This window comes from Rhamphochromis longiceps, linkage group LG10 (assembly GCF_057381845.1).
Source record: "Rhamphochromis longiceps isolate RC_006_pf linkage group LG10, R_longiceps_female_GT1.1, whole genome shotgun sequence".
NCBI classification, from domain to species: Eukaryota; Metazoa; Chordata; class Actinopteri; order Cichliformes; family Cichlidae; genus Rhamphochromis; species Rhamphochromis longiceps.
This window is the reverse complement of record NC_140566.1, coordinates 22,243,425-22,262,041: the sequence shown is the minus strand read 5'-3', so window position 1 is coordinate 22,262,041 and position 18,617 is coordinate 22,243,425. Positions and strand designations below refer to the sequence as shown.

Sequence of the window (18,617 nt, the reverse complement as noted above, 5' to 3'; positions counted from 1 at the left end):
AATGCCGGGATTAAACGGCATAGGGAAATTCTCGCCACAGGTGGATTAACGTTGTCCCAGAATCTTGTGAGCTGCAGGTGATCCAAAGTAGGCATGACTGTAATTAGACACAACTGTTTCCACATGAATAAAAATAAGTCCAGTAGGTTCATAGAGAGCACAGCCTGTGTGCTACACAAGGCTGGTAAAAGAACACTGCCAGTGTTTGATTAACAGTGCAGAGTTTTGCGTTCTTAAATTAGTTTTTAGAGGGTCTGCTATTTGTAAATTATACAAAATCCCTCTTTAAGTGTGACACGCGTGCTGTTCTATACCTGTTACACTAATTGTAACATTACAGCACTCACTCACCAAAAGATTCACAATAGATGTTAAAATTGTTCCAAAATTAGAATCTTTTAGTGAACTAAAGAATGTGCCTGAACAATGACATGCATGCAGCGGCCATGACCTTCCTCATCTGTGAGCACAGTGACCTATAGAAGACGTGAGCTTTGAAGTGTTGGCCTTGTCCTGAGTAATGATAGTGTGCAGACAGGATGGGCACGCAGGGCCAAAGCAGAGATTAGGTGGTGTTTGGTTAGTCGTTTTAACTGTGGAGCCCAGTTTGTAGCCATGACGCTTGTTGTATTTGCTGAGACACCCAGTTGGGTTAGCCTGATAAAGTGGAAGTAAATTGAAAGAGCAACTCAAAGCACAATGGCTGGGTAAGGACAATAGGTGAGACGAGTGGCTACTATAGTGCCATCGGACAGCGAGAGCAATGGGTGCACAGGAAGAAACTGCAAGAGGTAGCTCTGTACATAGACTCTTTCCTGTTGTGTCCAGTATAACAAAAACAAACATTTACAGCAACAGGAGCCCCAAAGACACCTTTTCAGTTCATTTGGTTTGTGGCGGTGGTGCTATAAATGTCAACAGAAAATCATAACATAACCAAAAGTTTAAAACCTTACAGGTGGGCCCTTTTTTATTGCTAGTCCTTTATATCAAAGTTGTAGAGGAGCAATGCCAAAATGCTGCACTGACTAGATTCCTGAACATTTGACATTAACATTATATGTCCAAGTCAGAGATCAGGAAATATTTAAATAAAGACCCATTCCTGGAATATCTTTCCCATTATATACAGCTGTAGTCAAAAGTTTACGTACACTTGTATGAAGTATGAATGTCATGGTAATTTGGGGCTCCATTTATTTTTTTGAATTGTTCTTTTTCCAGAGTGGAACGATTGTACAGTGGATCTATGAATGACTTTACAAAACAATAATTGAGGACACAAGTTTGAATTTATTTTGGATTTTCTCTGATTCACTTCAGATCAAATGTATACATACAGGCTCAGATATGTACATACACCTCTTCTAATGTTTGTTTAAATGTCCCTTAGCAAGTTGCACCTCGACCAGATGTTTTTGGGAGCCATCAACAAGCTTCTGACATAATTCCGGCTCGATGTTTGACAGGTTTTCTTTGCAACATTGGTTAATTTTAAGTTCATTTAAATCGGCTGTTTTTTTGGCACTGACTCGGCTTTTAAGCCACAGGGTGGAGGCTGAGGCTTTTGGGAAGGCCATTACAGAAGCTTAATATTAGCCTGTTTTATCCATTCAAAAAAAAACTGTCCTGTTGGAACATCCAGTTGTGTCTAAGTTTCAAGCATCTAGCTGTTGATATGACATTAAGGAAAGAATTTGGAGGTTGTCCTCCTTCTTCATTATTCCATCCACTTTGCGCAGTGTACCAGTACCTCTGGCAGCAACACAGGCACATGATGCTACCACCAACGTTCTTCACAGTTTGTACAGTGTTCTTAGGTTTGAAAGCCTTACCTTTACTCCTCCAAACATACTTCTTTTCATTGTGAACAGCTCAATCTTTGTCTCATTTGACCATAAAACTTTTCTCCAGAGGACATTTGGCTTGTTCATGCGGTCAGACAGAAATTTCACTTGAAGTTGAAAATTCTAATTTTGGAATGAGTCTTCTTATTGGTCGGCACCCTCTCAGCCCCTGGTGTTACAAAATTCACTTCACTGTGAACAGTGATGCTGCTGTTCCAACAGTTTCCAGATAATGGCAGGCTTGAGCCTTGGTGGTTCTTGGGTTGTTTCTGAACATCCTAATCGATTTCCTCTCATCTGAGGGTGACTGTTTGGGTTTTCTTCCAGATCTTAACAAAGTGGTGACACATCCAAATATCTCACACTTAGATTTGTTTGAACTGATGATCCTTGAGTTGTTTAGAATCCACTGACAAAGTCTTTCCTCACCAATGAGAACAGGCTTTGCCATCGTCAAGTTAAAAGACAAAGTTCCTATTTTTAAAATTTGTATATTGTACAATCATTCCACTGTGAAAAAAGAGCAATTAACAAGAAAACAAAACAAATTTAAAAAAAAAAATACTTAAAAGCCCCAAGTTACCATGACATTCATGTCCAAGAAGAGGGTTAGGATGTAAACACGTGTCACAGCAGTGGAAATATTTTGCTTATGTGCCATTCCTAAGATCAGCATTATACTGTAAAGTCCGCCTGATGCAATACTGAGCTATCTTCTATGCTTTTTCAAAGCTACCACTGAGAAATTTTGTTCACTCTGCGAGGCATTTCTTTAATTCTGATGCCACTCGGTCTTCACGTTGCATCAGACGTCACAGATGATGCCACACAGACCAGCACTCATCCATGCAGCTACACACTGTAAACTGCAGTGCACACACACACACACGCTGCAAAGAGGCAGCGAACAGACTATCAGAGAAACATAATTTGATTATCTGAACACACACACTGCAAAGAGGCAGCGAACATTATCTGAATTTCATCAGGCCACATGTGAGATGACATTTTTTATTATTATTATTGCATAATTAAACCTAAATAAGTGTGTATCATAAGAGCAGCTCGAGCTAAAATTACTTTATTTGACACCATTGACCTTCAAGAATGTGCAGGTCACCAAGTGCACATACACATGAAAGAAATTGTTTATATTTCCCCCCTTTTTCTTTTAATCTGTGAAACAAAGCAGCAGCGGATATAGTGCACGGTCGGAGTCACAGCCTATACATAGCTTTCCACGAGGGGCGTCCAAATATGGGCATCGCTACTACAGCATGCGCTCATATACAGTCTCTCTGTTTATCCCGATATTTGGTCTGTAAAGCACTTGTAGGCGACATAAAGTATATAAAAGTATACAATATACATTAATATGTAAAGATTACTTCACTACTGTGTTTTCAGAAAGTACAGACATCTAACTTCCATTCATGAGTGGAAAGCTCCACCTTGTGATGACGTCACTGTACACGTCCTCTCGCGACTGGTAAAAACCGCACTAGCGAGCGGGTTGTTTCGTCATCTGCTCCGACACCAGCGCTCCTATCTGTCGTCTTTCTTCCTCTCTCCACTCACTTTAAAACCACCAGAAGACATTAAAGGTAACGACGTCGGCTTTTGTTTAACACAACAGAAACGCGTTTTTAATCTAAGATGTACTGTAGTGACATTTTTCTATCTAAAATCGAGCTTGTACTTACGATATAGTAAACTGATGCAATCCTCCTCGGGTGTTGTCGGATGTAATTGGCGCAATGTTGAACAAGACCAGGACGACACTGTTCTTGAGCAGCTTTATTATGTTTTAAAGTCAAATATTTCAATGTGTTTTTTCTCTAACCGAGCGTGAAAAACGTGTCTCGGTTATTCACTGTACTTTCCGCTTTAATTTGTCATTTGAGCGGGGAGTCAGCTGTCTGCGCGAAACGTTACCCGGAAAACCGAGCAGAAACAAGAAACTTAATGTAAGGAGACCATTGTGGAAAATGTGTTTAATTGGTTTCCATCTTCTTTTCAGCACACTCGGACACTTATCCGTGTTATTAATCGTGGTTTTCATTCATTGTTTTGGTCGTGGTGGGCTAGCACGCCGTGCTACTAGCGTGCTACAGAGACGTGGAATGACCGTAAATGGTGCTTTTAAAGACCCCCGTAGCGCCGAATTTTTGAGAATCGCATGCATTATTCTCAAAGAACACTAATCTTTAAAAATAATAATAACAACTTGGCTAGTTCACGTGCATATTTAAACTGAGCGCACCCAACCAGAGCCACTGCAAGAACTCGATTTGTAAGATTTTTTTGTAAAGCCTAATCTCTGAATACCAATGCAACATTTACTTTTATGTGCAAACGTTATCCAGAAGATTGTTAAATCCAAGCCTGAGCCCTAACGCCGCACTTAAAAAGATCACCAACGTTAAAACCACCGCCATTTCCCGCTTTCTTGCGTCAGGTATGAAATGTATTAAAGCCAATTGCTGCACTTCCTATATTGATGAAAGCAACACTGGCACCACACGAGAGCTTCCCAGCCACGTAGATAGGTCAGTGGTGTTTCGGTCGCTTGACAGATGGGGTATTTTATCCATATGGACAGCTGAACAACGTCGGCACTGCTCGTGGGTAAAACAATTTTAAACTCGTGATTTTATTTATTTATTTTCTGGTAACCTCGTGCGCGAGTGGCAATGTCACCTCGGGAAGGTGTGCCATTTGTGTTGCATCAGCCAGTTGAAAGCCAAGCTTTAGCTGGAGTAACTAATGATCAACTGCATTAATTGTATTGGAGACAAGGGTGTAGACACGGATAAGAGTGTGTGTCGAGAGTATTCACACCTGCTTGACTGCGTTATTGTGGTTTCAAGGGGTCAGGTTGTATAACCTTGTACCAGAATGCCACGTTACTTTAGGGGCAAAAAAAAAATCAGGAGACCACGGAGATCGCGGAAATTCGGTTTTGAAAAAACACAATAAAGTCGCCATTTTTTAGTATAATAATATAATAACAACACATAGCAACTCATAACAACACATTATTTTTTTTATCCTGCTGCTAAACTAATTTCCCCTTGTGGGACAATAAAGAAATTGAGCTGTAAGATTTGTGTTACTATTCAATTCAATGTTGTTTTTTCAGAGGTATCCGTCCAGTTTCTGTGGGACGCTTCCTTCTGTTTGTTTTGTTCACGCCATTTGCATCAAACTAAATATTACTAATATCTCTCAGAGTCAACAAAACCCATCAGAGCTGTGATTTACAGCAGGGTGTACTCGATAAACTGCAGCAGTGTGAAGCTGTAATAGTCAGAGTGAATGATTTCGCTCATTATTGGTTGTTTGAATGAAATGCTCATAAATTGAAGTGAAGCACAAATTTTGTGTGCACGTGTGTGTCATTGCAGGAAGGGTGTGTGCTAGTCCACATCAAAGGGTCTTCGTGTGACATGTTCTGGGAACATTTTGATTATGGTTAAATAAAAACATTCAATAACAGGGGAAGGGGGGTGCAAATGCTGCCAAACTCAAGAAAGATTGCACGTCTGTCGTGCTACAATGCGGCACATTTCGGCGTGAGTGTGTGACAAATTGGTAGTTTTGTCCTGCTCTTGTCATATCTGATGATGTTAATGGTGTTGGCAGTGGTCGTGGGAAAGCGGGCAGGCTCTCGGTTTGTCACATTCCATTTCACAGCGAGTCCGGTTTTTGGCAAGAGGGGTGGTCTCCCCGCCCGGTGATCTGTGGGGTTGTTCAGTTCAGTCTCCATGGTTTCTTTGTTAACCCGCTGTGCACCTCATATCATCCTTATTGTCCCTGAGTCTAAATGTACTGTTCCTGTCTTCAAACAGCCGGGAAATAAAAACACTGTGTCGTGTTTGAGAGGATGTAGAGCAAGCCGCGATGCAGTGTACACTCCAAATAGATCCGGCCCCACTTTGCAGGGAGCTGAACTTGGTGTTTGTTCAACTGCTGCACTCCACAGATTAACTGAAGTTGATATTTAAGGAGTGATGTGGATTATTTTGGCAATATTTTGCTATATAAATCCAGCAGTGGATTTCACAAACTAGTGAGCAGCATAGAGTGAAGACACAGCTTGACTCGGTATCACTATCAGCAGCAGTGGTTATTTGTCAACAGTGGCAGTCAAAACAAAGCCATGTGTTGCTCATGAGGATAGAATAAGGAGCAGCAACAGGTTGTAATGAGGTTAGCAGGTTTGTTACTACTTCAAATAATCCTCTTAGTCCTTGGAAGCACTTGCGCCAATGCTAAGTCAAGTAACAGGACTATTATCCCTGAAGCCTGTTGTAACCGGACCGTTGTTGGCCAGAGCTGCTGCTGGTCATAGTCCCCCAGCATAAAGAGCCTTTTAGTTTGGTCCTCAAAAAACAACAACCGTGCTCAAGCTTAGTTTTAAAAAAGCGATAACAAACACAGAAGTGATCTTGGCAACAAGATTCACGCATCATCTTTGGCTTTCCAGGGAAATGCTTGTGTTTTCACTTTAATAGCAGGAGCATGGGGGGGGGAAGGGAGGAAAAAAACCCCTGCTGGTTATAACGTTAGTCTTTCATACAGGCGTGTGTGGGCTAGTGGAACATGCAGAGGGTACATTTGTGAGCCACACCTCCACACAACCTGCCCCACTTGCACAAACGGGCACCCTCGTGAAAACCACAAGGGAAAGATTAGCAACAAGCTGACGTGACAGAGGTGGCATCCGGGGCTATGGTGGCTTGCTTTAATAAGACCACCCTTAATTATGCTCAAACAGTAAGAGCGCATGTGTATGTGTGTCCTAAAAAGAAAAAAAATCATTCCCTTTTGCACGGTTGCCATTGTCCCCACCGAAGGGTCCCGTGTAGCGTTGGGTGAACCCCCGAGGAGATCTAAGGCCGGTCGGGCACAGTAGTTTGGTAATAAATGTTTATTGACAGGACACCGAGCACCTTAGATCTCAGTTCCTGGTGTGCGAGTGGAAAATGCTGCTGGAATGTCACACCAAGTGGGGAGCGGGAGCATTTCCACCATGTACCAGTTTCCCATCAGTCTTCAGAGGGGAGAGTGTTTATTATGGCAGTCATCAGGTGCTCTCTGTGTTGTTTTTATTTCATTGTTTGACAGTGTTTTGAGTTTTTTCTCCCAACACTTAACTGTACCAGACAGGATATTCTCTTTTGAAATAGTAAGCCTAGAAATGCTTTGATAGTCCGTTTCTGTTGTTTTTGCAGTATTAATAGAATATTGTCATTGTGCTGAAACATCGTGGGAGCTGGGGAAAAGGAAAAAGACTAAAATTGGATCATAATGCCGCCACAGCTGAATGTACATTGCTTTCATTTTTATGAAATTGTACACCTGAAATAAGTTCTCAAGGCAGAAAGATAAAGAAGCACAAGCCTCAAAAGTCCACTGTACATGCCGTAGTTCTCGATTCTCTTTTTTTCTCGAGTCATATTTTTGATTTTTTTCTTTTGAGCATCTGCAGTTTTTCAGAAGCTTCCCATTGATGTCTGGGTTTTGTTTTCTTTTTTTCTTTTCTTTTAGTTTCTAGTGGTCACGTTCTAAGCATGGATTCAATTTCACTCTGAGAACTTCACCCTAAGCAGTAGAGATTTTAATACATTCATGATGTGAGCAGGGGACCTTTTTCCTATTTTTATAAATGTATTTTATCCCTGAAGCTCATTGGACAGACGGTGGAGGACAAAAACACTTAAACAGCACTGCTCAAAATGGTACTGTGTGGCCCTCCGTCTTCAGTTTTTTACACACTTAATAGGCATTGAAGGGCGTTTTTGATGTGGCCGTCCTCGCTGTGCCGCTGATTCAGTCCGATCTTTGCCGCTGGGTTAGGATTTCACATCTCCTCCTCCTCTTTACAGACTGATCTGTGAAGTAACTGAAAGGCCTGACATGGGAAAGAATCGGGTGTCGTTGCAGTAATAGCCTCAGACGCGTAGCTTTTAACGCTGCTCCGCCCTCAAAATCCTGACTTCAGCCCTTCTCTTGGAGAACCTGCAGATCAGTTGCACACCAAGAAAGAATGTTTCATTGATTGTTCTTTATTATTTATTCTTGATTATTGTTTGTCAAATCTTATAGTTTAAAGGTGCGGCCTGTGGGCCCAGTGTTGGACTTAAATTTGTCAAACCCTGCCCTAATGAGTTGTGTGAGCTTTTAATCACCAAGAAGCTCAATGTTTTTGTATTTTCTGTTCTTTTGGATAAGTAGATATGCCTCATGATGCAATATCCTTCACCTTGGTCCAGTATATTATTTTGTTGAAATGTTAATGATTAACCATACAAGTATAGTATTTTGTTGATAAGATAAAAGTTTACAGCGTTCTTATTGCTCTGAGCATGTTTTTGCCTCGTGGACCTGCATGTGCGTACAAGACTGTTTACTGTAAATAACAGAGAGTGAGTACATCTAACATGTAAAGTTTAATATTTCTCTGTAATCTCAGTGACGCTGCAGAAACCAGGTCCAAGGGGAAAAAAAAGGGTGTAAAAACAACACGACGACATGATGCATTGAGCCATTTTAGACTAGACAAATGTGTGATTGCTACTTCCTGCAAGTCACACTCTGTCGTTCTGTCGCACACCCTTCTCGATTTGCAAATCTCTGGTCTCCGTGTAGCTTTTCTGTGGACATCTGACAGCTTTAACCCCACAAAGTGACACTTTACTTCTGAAAAGCTTGCATGAGTTAGCAGCATGACAGTGAGTCCTGGCTGCTGGCGATCAGTTTTATTTTGTTTTTAATCTCAGCAAGAGCTGCAAGACTGACATTTAGCATTTTGTTAGTGCTGCGTAAAGCCAAAACCAGTCTAACCAGTTTTTAAGCACATGGATTTCTCTCTCTTCTGCTTTCCATTTGGAGTAAAAGACATCTTATTTAGATAATCAAATTACTACTACTACTGCTGCTACTACTAATACAACTACTTTTACAAAGCAAGACTTCAGACTCAAACGGCAGTATGAGAACTCTGAATAATCTAAATAAGACTGAAGGTAGTCAAGCAACATTTTGTGGGAGTGTTCAGGGTGTTGCTTGTACACACAGTGTATGTACCGACCAAAAGGTTGTTGAACTGCAGGCCTCGACCATCACTCACTTTTTTGATATGTACACGTGTCAGTAACCCCAGATTTTTAGTTACATTCACTCAGTTATTGACGTCATTCCTGCTTCTGCCAATAAAAACGTGTCCAGTCCCCCTCAGACAAACAGAAAAACAGTGTCTGTTTAGGTTACATGTTGCATAAAGTGTCCTTGGCGTGTTATGAAGCTGCTTTTGTGTGTCAAAGAAACTAGTGTAATGGTTATCTTTCACCCTGTGAGATCTTGGCAAACCAACCCACAACTGGCACAAAATGTGTTGCTGCTGTCCTTCGGGGTGGTTCATTGTGTTATTTTTCTCAATCAGATCACTGATAATGCATGTAACAGTGAAAACAGTGTATTACATTCTGATTAGTGAAACGGCACTGTCACGAGGTTGTGTTGGAACCTATGTAGTTGTAGTCCTCCGTTTGACCAACCCCCATCACCACTGCACACACTTTCCCAGGCGTTTCCCCGTCTAGCTCTAGCTGCTAGTTGACTCCTGGTATTTTCTCGCAGTAAGGGAGTGGTGAGGAATAAGGTTAGGTGTTGTATCAAAAGAATTTATTATTTTTTGGGGTGTGCACCATGGAAGGTTTATTTGTCCAGGCAAACTTGAGATTTGATTAAAGCCTAACAGTATAACGCTCGGATTTCTTTTGTCTTCATGGTTCCTTTGCGTCCCACTGTGTCTCGTGATGTGTAACTGTGCTTTAAAAGGTGGTAGTATTCCAGTGCAGTTTGCAACATCTCCGGGGCTACCTCGGTTCACTTGAAACACACCTAAAAACCTGCCGAGACATTGCATATGATACAATTTATTTTTGTAGCCCAGCTGGGAGCGATTGTGTTGCAAGATTTGATATATTCTCCGCCAGTTTGAACACTTTCCTGGAAAAAAAAAACAAAACAACTTTGCTACTTGGAAAAAGCGAGGTTTTCATAATCCCTCTGCAGCATGCCAAGCACAAGAAGCGTAAGCTCTGGCTCGTACTGAATAGCGCCCTGTTTTGAGCTCTTGTTTTCTTGTGTTTCCTCACAGGTAATCTGCTGCTGCTAAATTCTGTGACCACAGCCTTTGCTACTTCCTGATCTCTGTGTTGAAGCGACTGTGGCCTGGCTGATACGAACACAAAGGGAGCAATACTTGACGAGTAACTTACCCATCCATCTGTCCAAACTTCTCCCGTACCTGCCGGTCACACGTGTTCTGTTTAAGCTGTGTCAATCACACACACACGCACTCACACTAGAAGGATTTAAAACGCATAGCCTGCTTCTGCGCCCACACACAGTCACAGCAAACATGGCCAGCCATCTGTCCACCTTTGGCAAAATCCTGCTGCGTCGCAGGAAACTAGACTTGTCAAGTGTAGAGACCCAGTTCGCCCGCTGCTTGTCCACCCTGGACCTCATTGCCTTGGGAGTGGGCTCCACGCTGGGTGCTGGTGTCTACGTCCTCGCCGGTGAGGTCGCGCGAGAGAAGGCGGGACCCGCCATCGTGCTCTGCTTCCTCATCGCCGCTCTGTCCTCCATGCTGGCCGGCCTGTGCTACGCCGAATTTGGCGCCCGTGTCCCTAAGACGGGCTCCGCATACCTGTACAGCTACGTGACAGTCGGAGAAATCTGGGCCTTCATAACAGGATGGAATCTCATCTTGTCTTATGTCATAGGTGAGCCTCAGTTTCACTAGACTGACATGTGCCGTAGAAATCCACACATTAGGAGTCATATCTTGTCACCATATTCTTAAATAATCTCTGGTATTTTTTTTCCCTTCTTTTAGGTACAGCCAGTGTGGCCCGGGCTTGGAGTTCAACCTTTGACAACCTGGTGGAACAAAAGATCTCGGGCTTCTTTAAAGCCTCCATGGCAATGACGGTGCCAGGCAAGGTGCTGGCAGAGTACCCGGACCTGTTCGCCCTCATCCTGGTGCTGCTGCTCACTGGTGAGTCTGCTTATTCTTAGTGCTATGAGGGGATAACTTGCTCAATAATAAGGACATTTTTGGGATATAAAAAAACTTGAGCAGTCCAATAACGGGCTATCCGCCTTCATTTTAACTGCTTTAAACTCATGAAGCTGTTTGAGCATCAGACCCTTACTGTTAGTAGCATTTTAATGCATACAAGTGTGTTTGTTCTTCCAAAGATGACCCACTGAAACCTCCAATATCGAGTACTTTTCTCATTTAAAATTAGGCTGTCAGCTTGGTCGTTGCACACCGCGCTGAAGTAGCCGATTGCGATCATTGCATCCAAATCATTGCACAACAGACAACAGTTTTCACACTAACATCACAGCTAGTGTGGCCTGCCAGTAGCAGTGTTAGAATGAATTGGTGTCGCTGACTGATGGTTTGTTGGAAGTGAAGTATGAAAATGTCCACCCACGTAGCAGGATGTGTTGTTGAAGCTTCTCTCTCTTGTCTCCGTCTACTTCCTGCCCTCAGGACTTCTGGCCTTTGGTGTGAGTGAGTCGGCTCTCGTGAACAAAATCTTCACTGGGATCAATCTGGTGGTTTTGGGGTTCGTTATTATCTCCGGCTTCGTTAAAGGGGACACTAATAACTGGCACCTCACAGAGAACGACTACAGGGAATTCATAAACAGCACCAATGGCAGCAGGGAGCTGAAGTGAGTGTTTGATGGCTGATTTACTTCTCTGATCCAATCCTCTTTTATTGTTTAACTTCATGTTTCTCCTCATCTGCCTCCCAGGTTGAAGGAGCAATACGGCACTGGTGGGTTTGCCCCATTTGGACTTAACGGAGTTTTGTCCGGTGCAGCCACGTGCTTCTATGCCTTTGTGGGCTTTGACTGCATTGCCACAACAAGTAAGTAGTTTTGATGGTTATGAAGAGTGTTGCGTTACATAAAACTTTTCCTTTGTAAGGCCAGGAACTCTGGTGTGTGGGGAAAACCCCGCCCTTGGATAGTACACGCTAACATAATCAGCTTTTGTCAAGACGTTCAAGGGTTATTTAGGCGCGCCAGTGGGATCCCGCTCATCTTTCTCTTGCTTTGTGTTCCCTCAGGCGAAGAGGCAAAGAACCCCATGCGCTCCATACCTATTGGCATCGTGGCCTCGCTGCTCATCTGCTTTTTCGCCTACTTCGGCGTGTCTGCCGCTCTCACCATGATGATGCCGTACTACCAGCTGAACACTCAGAGTCCTCTGCCCGAGGCCTTCAGCTTTGTCGGCTGGGGTCCTGCTCGATACATCGTGGCTGTCGGTTCTCTCTGTGCTCTGTCCACCAGGTGAGGAAGGCATAACCCAAAACATCTAACATGTTTATGTTCACATGACTGTAAAATGTTAATGCAAACTTCCAATCCTCCCCCAGCCTCTTGGGCTCCATGTTCCCTATGCCCCGTGTTATTTACGCCATGGCAGAGGATGGGCTGCTGTTCCGATTTCTGTCTAAGATGAGCGCTCGCACAAAGACCCCTGTCCTGGCTACCATTGTTTCTGGTATTATTGCAGGTAAGATAAAGATACAACTTTCAGAGACATTTATGTTTGGGCATATTTCTCTTCATGTTTTGGACACGCAGATTTGTTTGTTTTGTTTCTTTGTTTGCTGTATCAATGTACAGATACTGCTGGTATCAATCTCCTGTTACCAGTAGTATCTGTTGCTAGTTTTCCAAGTTCACAGAGCTTCCTGCTGCCTCAGCTCTGTCTAGCAGCCTATCTCACAGGCTGACATGTCAAGATCAATACTAGTTTTGCAAATACTGATATTTTTGGTGCTTGCAGCTGTCTAAGATCTGGTCTTACTTCTCCTTCCAGCTCTGATGGCCTTTCTGTTCGACCTGGCAGCTCTGGTGGACCTCATGTCCATTGGAACCCTTTTGGCGTACTCTTTAGTGGCCATCTGCGTCCTCATTCTCAGGTAAGCACCTTTATTCTCCACCATCAAATTCACACAGAGGCTTGTGAAGTGGTAATCATGTGTTAAATACTCTGTAGCAGCTGATGCACTAATGCCATTGGCAAGCACCCATAAGTTTAAAAGCACAGTTATATCATAATCCGTGTCGATCCAAAGAACAAGGGTGAAGGCAAGGAAGCTTTACTGGCTCTCACTTGGCTGTGGGCTCATTTTCATAGTAGCAATAAACAGGAAGCAATATACAGTGGGGCAAAAAAGTATTTAGTCAGCCACCGATTGTGCAAGTTCCCCCACTTAAAATGATGACAGAGGTCAGTAATTTGCACCAGAGGTACACTTCAACTGTGAGAGACAGAATGTGAAAAAAAAATCCATGAATTCACATGGTAGGATTTGTAAAGAATTTATTCATAAATCAGGGTGGAAAATAAGTATTTGGTCACCTCAAACAAGGAAAATCTCTGGCTCTCACAGACCTGTAACGTCTTCTGTAAGAAGCTTTTCTGTCCCCGACTCGTTACCTGTATGAATGGCACCTGTTTGAACTCATCATCTGTATAAAAGACACCTGTCCACAGCCTCAAACAGTCAGACTCCAAACTCCGCCATGGCCAAGACCAAAGAGCTTTCGAAGGACACCAGGAAAAGTATTGTAGACCTGCACCAGACCGGGAAGAGTGAATCTACAATAGGCAAGCAGCTTGGTGTGAAAAAATCAACTGTGGGAGCAATCATCATAAAATGGAAGACATACAAGACCACTGATAATCTCCCTCCATCTGGGGCTCCACGCAAGATCTCATCCCGTGGGGTCAAAATGATCATGAGAACGGTGAGCAAAGATCCCAGAACCACACGGGGGGACCTGGTGAATGACCTGCAGAGAGCTGGGACCAAAGTAACAAAGGTCACCATCAGTAACACACTACAACGGCAGGGAATCAAATCCCGCAGTGCCAGACGTGTTCCGCTGCTGAAGCCAGTGCATGTCCAGGCCCGTCTGAAGTTTGCCAGAGAGCACATGGATGATACAGCAGAGGATTGGGAGAATGTCATGTGGTCAGATGAAACCAAAGTAGAACTTTTTGGTATAAACTCAACTCGTCGTGTTTGGAGGACGAAGAATACTGAGTTGCATCCCAAGAACACCATACCTACTGTGAAGCATGGGGGTGGAAACATCATGCTATGGGGCTGTTTTTCTGCCAAGGGGACAGGACGACTGATCCGTGTTAAGGACAGAATGAATGGGGCCATGTATCGTGAGATTTTGAGCCAAAACCTCCTTCCATCAGTGAGAACTTTGAAGATGAAACGAGGCTGGGTCTTCCAACATGACAATGATCCAAAACACACCGCCCGGGCAACAAAGGGGTGGCTCCGTAAGAAGCATTTGAAAGTCCTGGAGTGGCCTAGCCAGTCTCCAGACCTCAACCCCATAGAAAATCTGTGGCGGGAGTTGAAAGTCCGTGTTGCTCGGCGACAGCCCCAAAACATCACTGTTCTCGAGAAGATCTGCATGGAGGAATGGGCCAAAATACCAGCTACTGTGTGTGCAAACCTGGTAAAGACCTATAGTAAACGTTTGACCTCTGTTATTGCCAACAAAGGTTATGTTACAAAGTATTGAGTTGTATTTTTGTTATTGACCAAATACTTATTTTCCACCCTGATTTACGAATAAATTCTTTACAAATCCTACCATGTGGATTCATGGATTTTTTTTTCACATTCTGTCTCTCACAGTTGAAGTGTACCTCTGGTGCAAATTACTGACCTCTGTCATCATTTTAGGTGGGGGAACTTGCACAATCGGTGGCTGACTAAATACTTTTTTGCCCCACTGTATTTAAAGTAACAGAAGCAGTTGTGTGTGACGTCTATGTTAAGTCTCTCATTCATGTTTCTAGGTATCAGCCAGGTACCCTAAATTCACCCAGCCAGCTGGAGAAGCTTATGGAGGAATCGGAGAAGATGCCTGTGAGTGGAGGGGAGAGTGGCGATGAATATGACATGGAGATGGATCAGAGGCCACTAAAAGAGACATTCAGCTTCAAGCTGCTCTTCTGCCCAAGTGGAAAGATCCCCACAGTCCTGTCTGGGAACATTGTCTACGCTACAACTGCTGTCATCTGTAAGTGTGTGAGCGAGAAGGCTAAAACAATAAAGTGTGATGAAATATATGCTTTCCTTTGGAGTTTTAGGGTGGTTTCACACCTGCTGTGTTCAGTCCATTAATGTGATCCAAACCTACTACCTAACAGAACGCCCCATAGCCACATATGCTTTGTATTCTCAATGCAGGAAGGTGCTACAGATATCTAAAAGTCTGTGCGGTCTAGCAGCTAGCTGTGAAATGAACATAAAGTTCTCCATGTTGTCTCATAGTCCGGAGCACGGACGCAATGAGCTGTCTGAACACTCACGTGGTTTGTAGTGATGCATTTTGGTTCGCTTGGAGTTTGCTGAGAATTCCTCTGTGTGAAAACAAACTAAATCGCATGGGAAAGCTACAAGCTTACAAACTCATCTGATTTAGATCAGAATAAACTAGGTGAAGTAACCGGTGTAAGTAACTTCATCTTCTGCTCTCCCTGCAGCGATTTTGATGACTGTCCTGTGCGTCATCCTGGCCAACTGTTTGCCGGAGCTGCTCGCTGGATATTTGGGTGTGGTGGTGCCGTGCGTTATTTTAGTTGTGCTCTGTGCCGTCTGCGTGATCATCATCTGGAGGCAGCCGGAGAGCAAAGAGGCGCTCACCTTCAAGGTAACTTTCCATTTTTTTGAAGCACAGGACGTTGTTGTTTCTGAGACTGACTGGACACCTTGGGCACATGTTGTTACGATGTTATCTGAGAAAGTGTCTTAAGTTTGGCCTCTGTCTCCTTAAGGTTCCTCTTCTTCCCTGGTTGCCCCTGTTCAGTGTTTTCGTCAACATCTACCTCATGATGCAGCTGGACTTGGGTACATGGTGCCGCTTCACCGTCTGGATGGCTTTGGGTACGTTCGAGCGCTACACATCCTGTCCTTCCTTCTGTTGCCTCACATTAATGTGCCCGTTTTATAACTTCCATCCGCCTCTTCTTCTTCTTCCCCCTTCAGGTTTTGCCATTTACTTCTTCTATGGCATTACAAACAGCAACGAAAGCGGCAACAAGCCACTCCCACGCAAATACGAGCTCCCCGTGGAGAACAATGCCCCAATTTACAAGGGTGCCCCCAACAGTGACGTGGAAGCAGGCAGCAGCCCTTGATGCAGACTGGCACAGACCTGGGGGAGCGTTGCAGAACTTCCACACTCATGTTTGGCCATGTGGTTACCGCCAAATGTTGCAGTGTAGGCGGCTTGGAACGCTGCCCTGGGTTTGAAGGAGGAGAGGCAAGAAAATGCGACACACATCTTACCTCTGATTTTTAGAGGCTGATTTAACTTGATGGTTAGACTTCTCACTACGTGCCCGTTCTAACCCATTTCTCCTTAGCCATAGCCCTCTGGAGACATTTCACTGCCTATGAGAAAATGCTTCGAATGGACCCAACAAACATCTATGAGTTCATGTTTTCTGTTATCAGAAGCTGTAAACTGGAAGAATGTTACACTTCTCATGTTTGCTTCCTTTTCCGTTACTCCAACCCTCCCATCCGGCCACAAAGAACCACAGTGTAAATCACTATGACTTAAGCAAGTCAGTTTACAACTGTCAGCTACACTTCACGTTTTCGTTTCCTTTTTTTTTCCCTTTTTAGAAAGAAAAAATAAGCAGAAGGTGCAGACGCATCTGTCCGTTAACCATCTTTCTGTAGAGTTCACCTTCCCTGCTTGTTTGCATCGGTGCATTTAGGTCAGCAGCACGCGACGGATGCCATCTTACTCACTGTGCAGCTTTAAGGAGTTTGTAAAGACACTACCGCCCTTGTTTGCTCCAACCCCAACTCCCAGAGACCCACCTTACAGCATGTGTACACGAAATCATTGTGGAATCGGTTAAATGCGCCCGTTTTATGTTATTTTAGAAATTTTGGGGGGGGGGGGCGGTTGCATGTAGACTGCATTTTTGCACATTTTGAGGCCTTTGATTTGAACCTGGTAAATACAGGTTGTAAACAAAGAAAGTAAAGTCAAGATAACAAAGGAAAGCAGGAGTTGTGAGATTTTTGTTTTGTCTTTCCTTCTGTTTTCTGGTATTTAGAGGAGGATACCCCATCATCTATCTGTTTGGTTACAAATGTCTATTTTCCCACCCAAGAGCTTTTTCCAATGCCATGGAAAGCTCTCTATGAATTTTAAATGATCCGCGTAGACTTCCTGACAGAACTGCACCTGTGTGCCTCTTACCTTCGTCGTCCGATCCTGTGATGGACGGATACTGCGAGTATTTTGGTGTCTGGGAGCTGGGGTTGTTTTCTGATAAAGGACCCATATCCAATCACTACTATAACACATTTTTTTTATTTTTTTTATTTTGTCACCTTTCTTTTGCTTTCTACTTCCTTGTGAAAAATAAGTATTCTTGTTTCCTTTTTTTCACAAAGGTTCTTGTTTAGTTTCAATTGAAACTTGTTCTTGGCAGCTTTGTCTGTTGAGTACTCATCACATTTATTATTTTAAACTTTAATTTTACTGCATTTTTTTTTCTTCCTTGGTATAAAATGTTAATATTTAAATGTTTCTAGTATTGTTTGCTTTCTCTTTTTTTTTTTCCCCTTTTCATATAAACTTTAATCAGTCAGTCTGCTTTTTAGATGTTAACGTATTTTAATCATTACATGTACAGTTTAGAGTGCCGTTCCCTGGGGGCTTTGTTTTATTTTGTTTGGTTGGGTTTTTTTGTTTGTCTTTGTTGAAAAAATGTCGTCAATCGTCACATGATTTTAATTGTACTTGCTGACCAAATGATCTAGTTTTTGGGACCCGCGCGTTTTCCAGAAGCAAGGAGTGACCCCTTAAAGCTGGTCTATAAATTATTTTTCAAACCTATCTTTGCCCATGTCAATAGTCAGTAACTTATTGTCAAAAGTATTTGTTTGTTGTTGTTTTTTTTTTTGGGGGGGGGGGGGGTCCTAGTAAAGTGCTTTACTGTAGAGTGTACAGTATTTGTTTAAAACTGTATCTTTATTTGTATAATGCTGTAAATTATATGAATTGTTTCTCTAAAATATGACCAATTATAATTTGATACGGTGAGGGTTTGGAATGACACTTGAAGGCATTTTACGAACATTTGATGCTTGTGCTGCTGGAAGCCACATGGAGGGGAAAAAAATCCCTACTTTCTTCAGATAAGATGGTCCCAGCGGACGCTTTCCCATAAGACATGACAGAACTTGAAAATTAGTGGAGAGGGGAGTAGATTTGGATTTTTAGATGTTATTGAAGTATAAACTGGTGCCTGGAAAAATAAAAACCCATCTGTCAGCCTGTGGAAGGCGCTGCGGCTGCTAAGAGAGTCAGTACTTTCAGTGTAAACCCCGCTCTACATTTTAATGCTGCTTGCCGGAAATTCATTACCGGGAGTATTTTGTGACGCGGCCGTGCCTCGTGTCACTCTGTTCTTTACAGCCAGCTCCTGTGCCTTTCACAAAAGGAAAAACAATCATCCCCTCTCTCACTGCTGGATCATTAACAGCAGCAAAATATTTCTTTTATATCCTGTACATATCGCTGCCATGTATAAATGTAGCTGTATTTTCAGTGTTTGTTTGTTTTCTTTTTAAAAAAAATAAAAGTGATTGATGATCACACCTGA

At 43.0% G+C, this 18,617-nt stretch overlaps 1 protein-coding gene across 1 annotated transcript; it reads left to right on the top strand.

Annotated features, from left to right (window-relative positions):
* The first annotated feature begins 3,323 nt into the window (after nt 1-3,323).
* slc7a3a (solute carrier family 7 member 3a) lies at nt 3,324-18,617 on the top strand. Its single transcript, XM_085420993.1, has 12 exons — nt 3,324-3,451; nt 10,015-10,645; nt 10,759-10,920; nt 11,425-11,608; nt 11,693-11,808; nt 12,010-12,232; nt 12,319-12,458; nt 12,768-12,870; nt 14,781-15,004; nt 15,471-15,637; nt 15,762-15,870; nt 15,973-18,617. The coding sequence occupies exons 2-12, from the start codon at nt 10,279-10,281 to the stop codon at nt 16,122-16,124; spliced, it is 1,947 nt and encodes a 648-aa protein (XP_085277119.1). The 5' UTR covers nt 3,324-3,451; nt 10,015-10,278; the 3' UTR covers nt 16,125-18,617.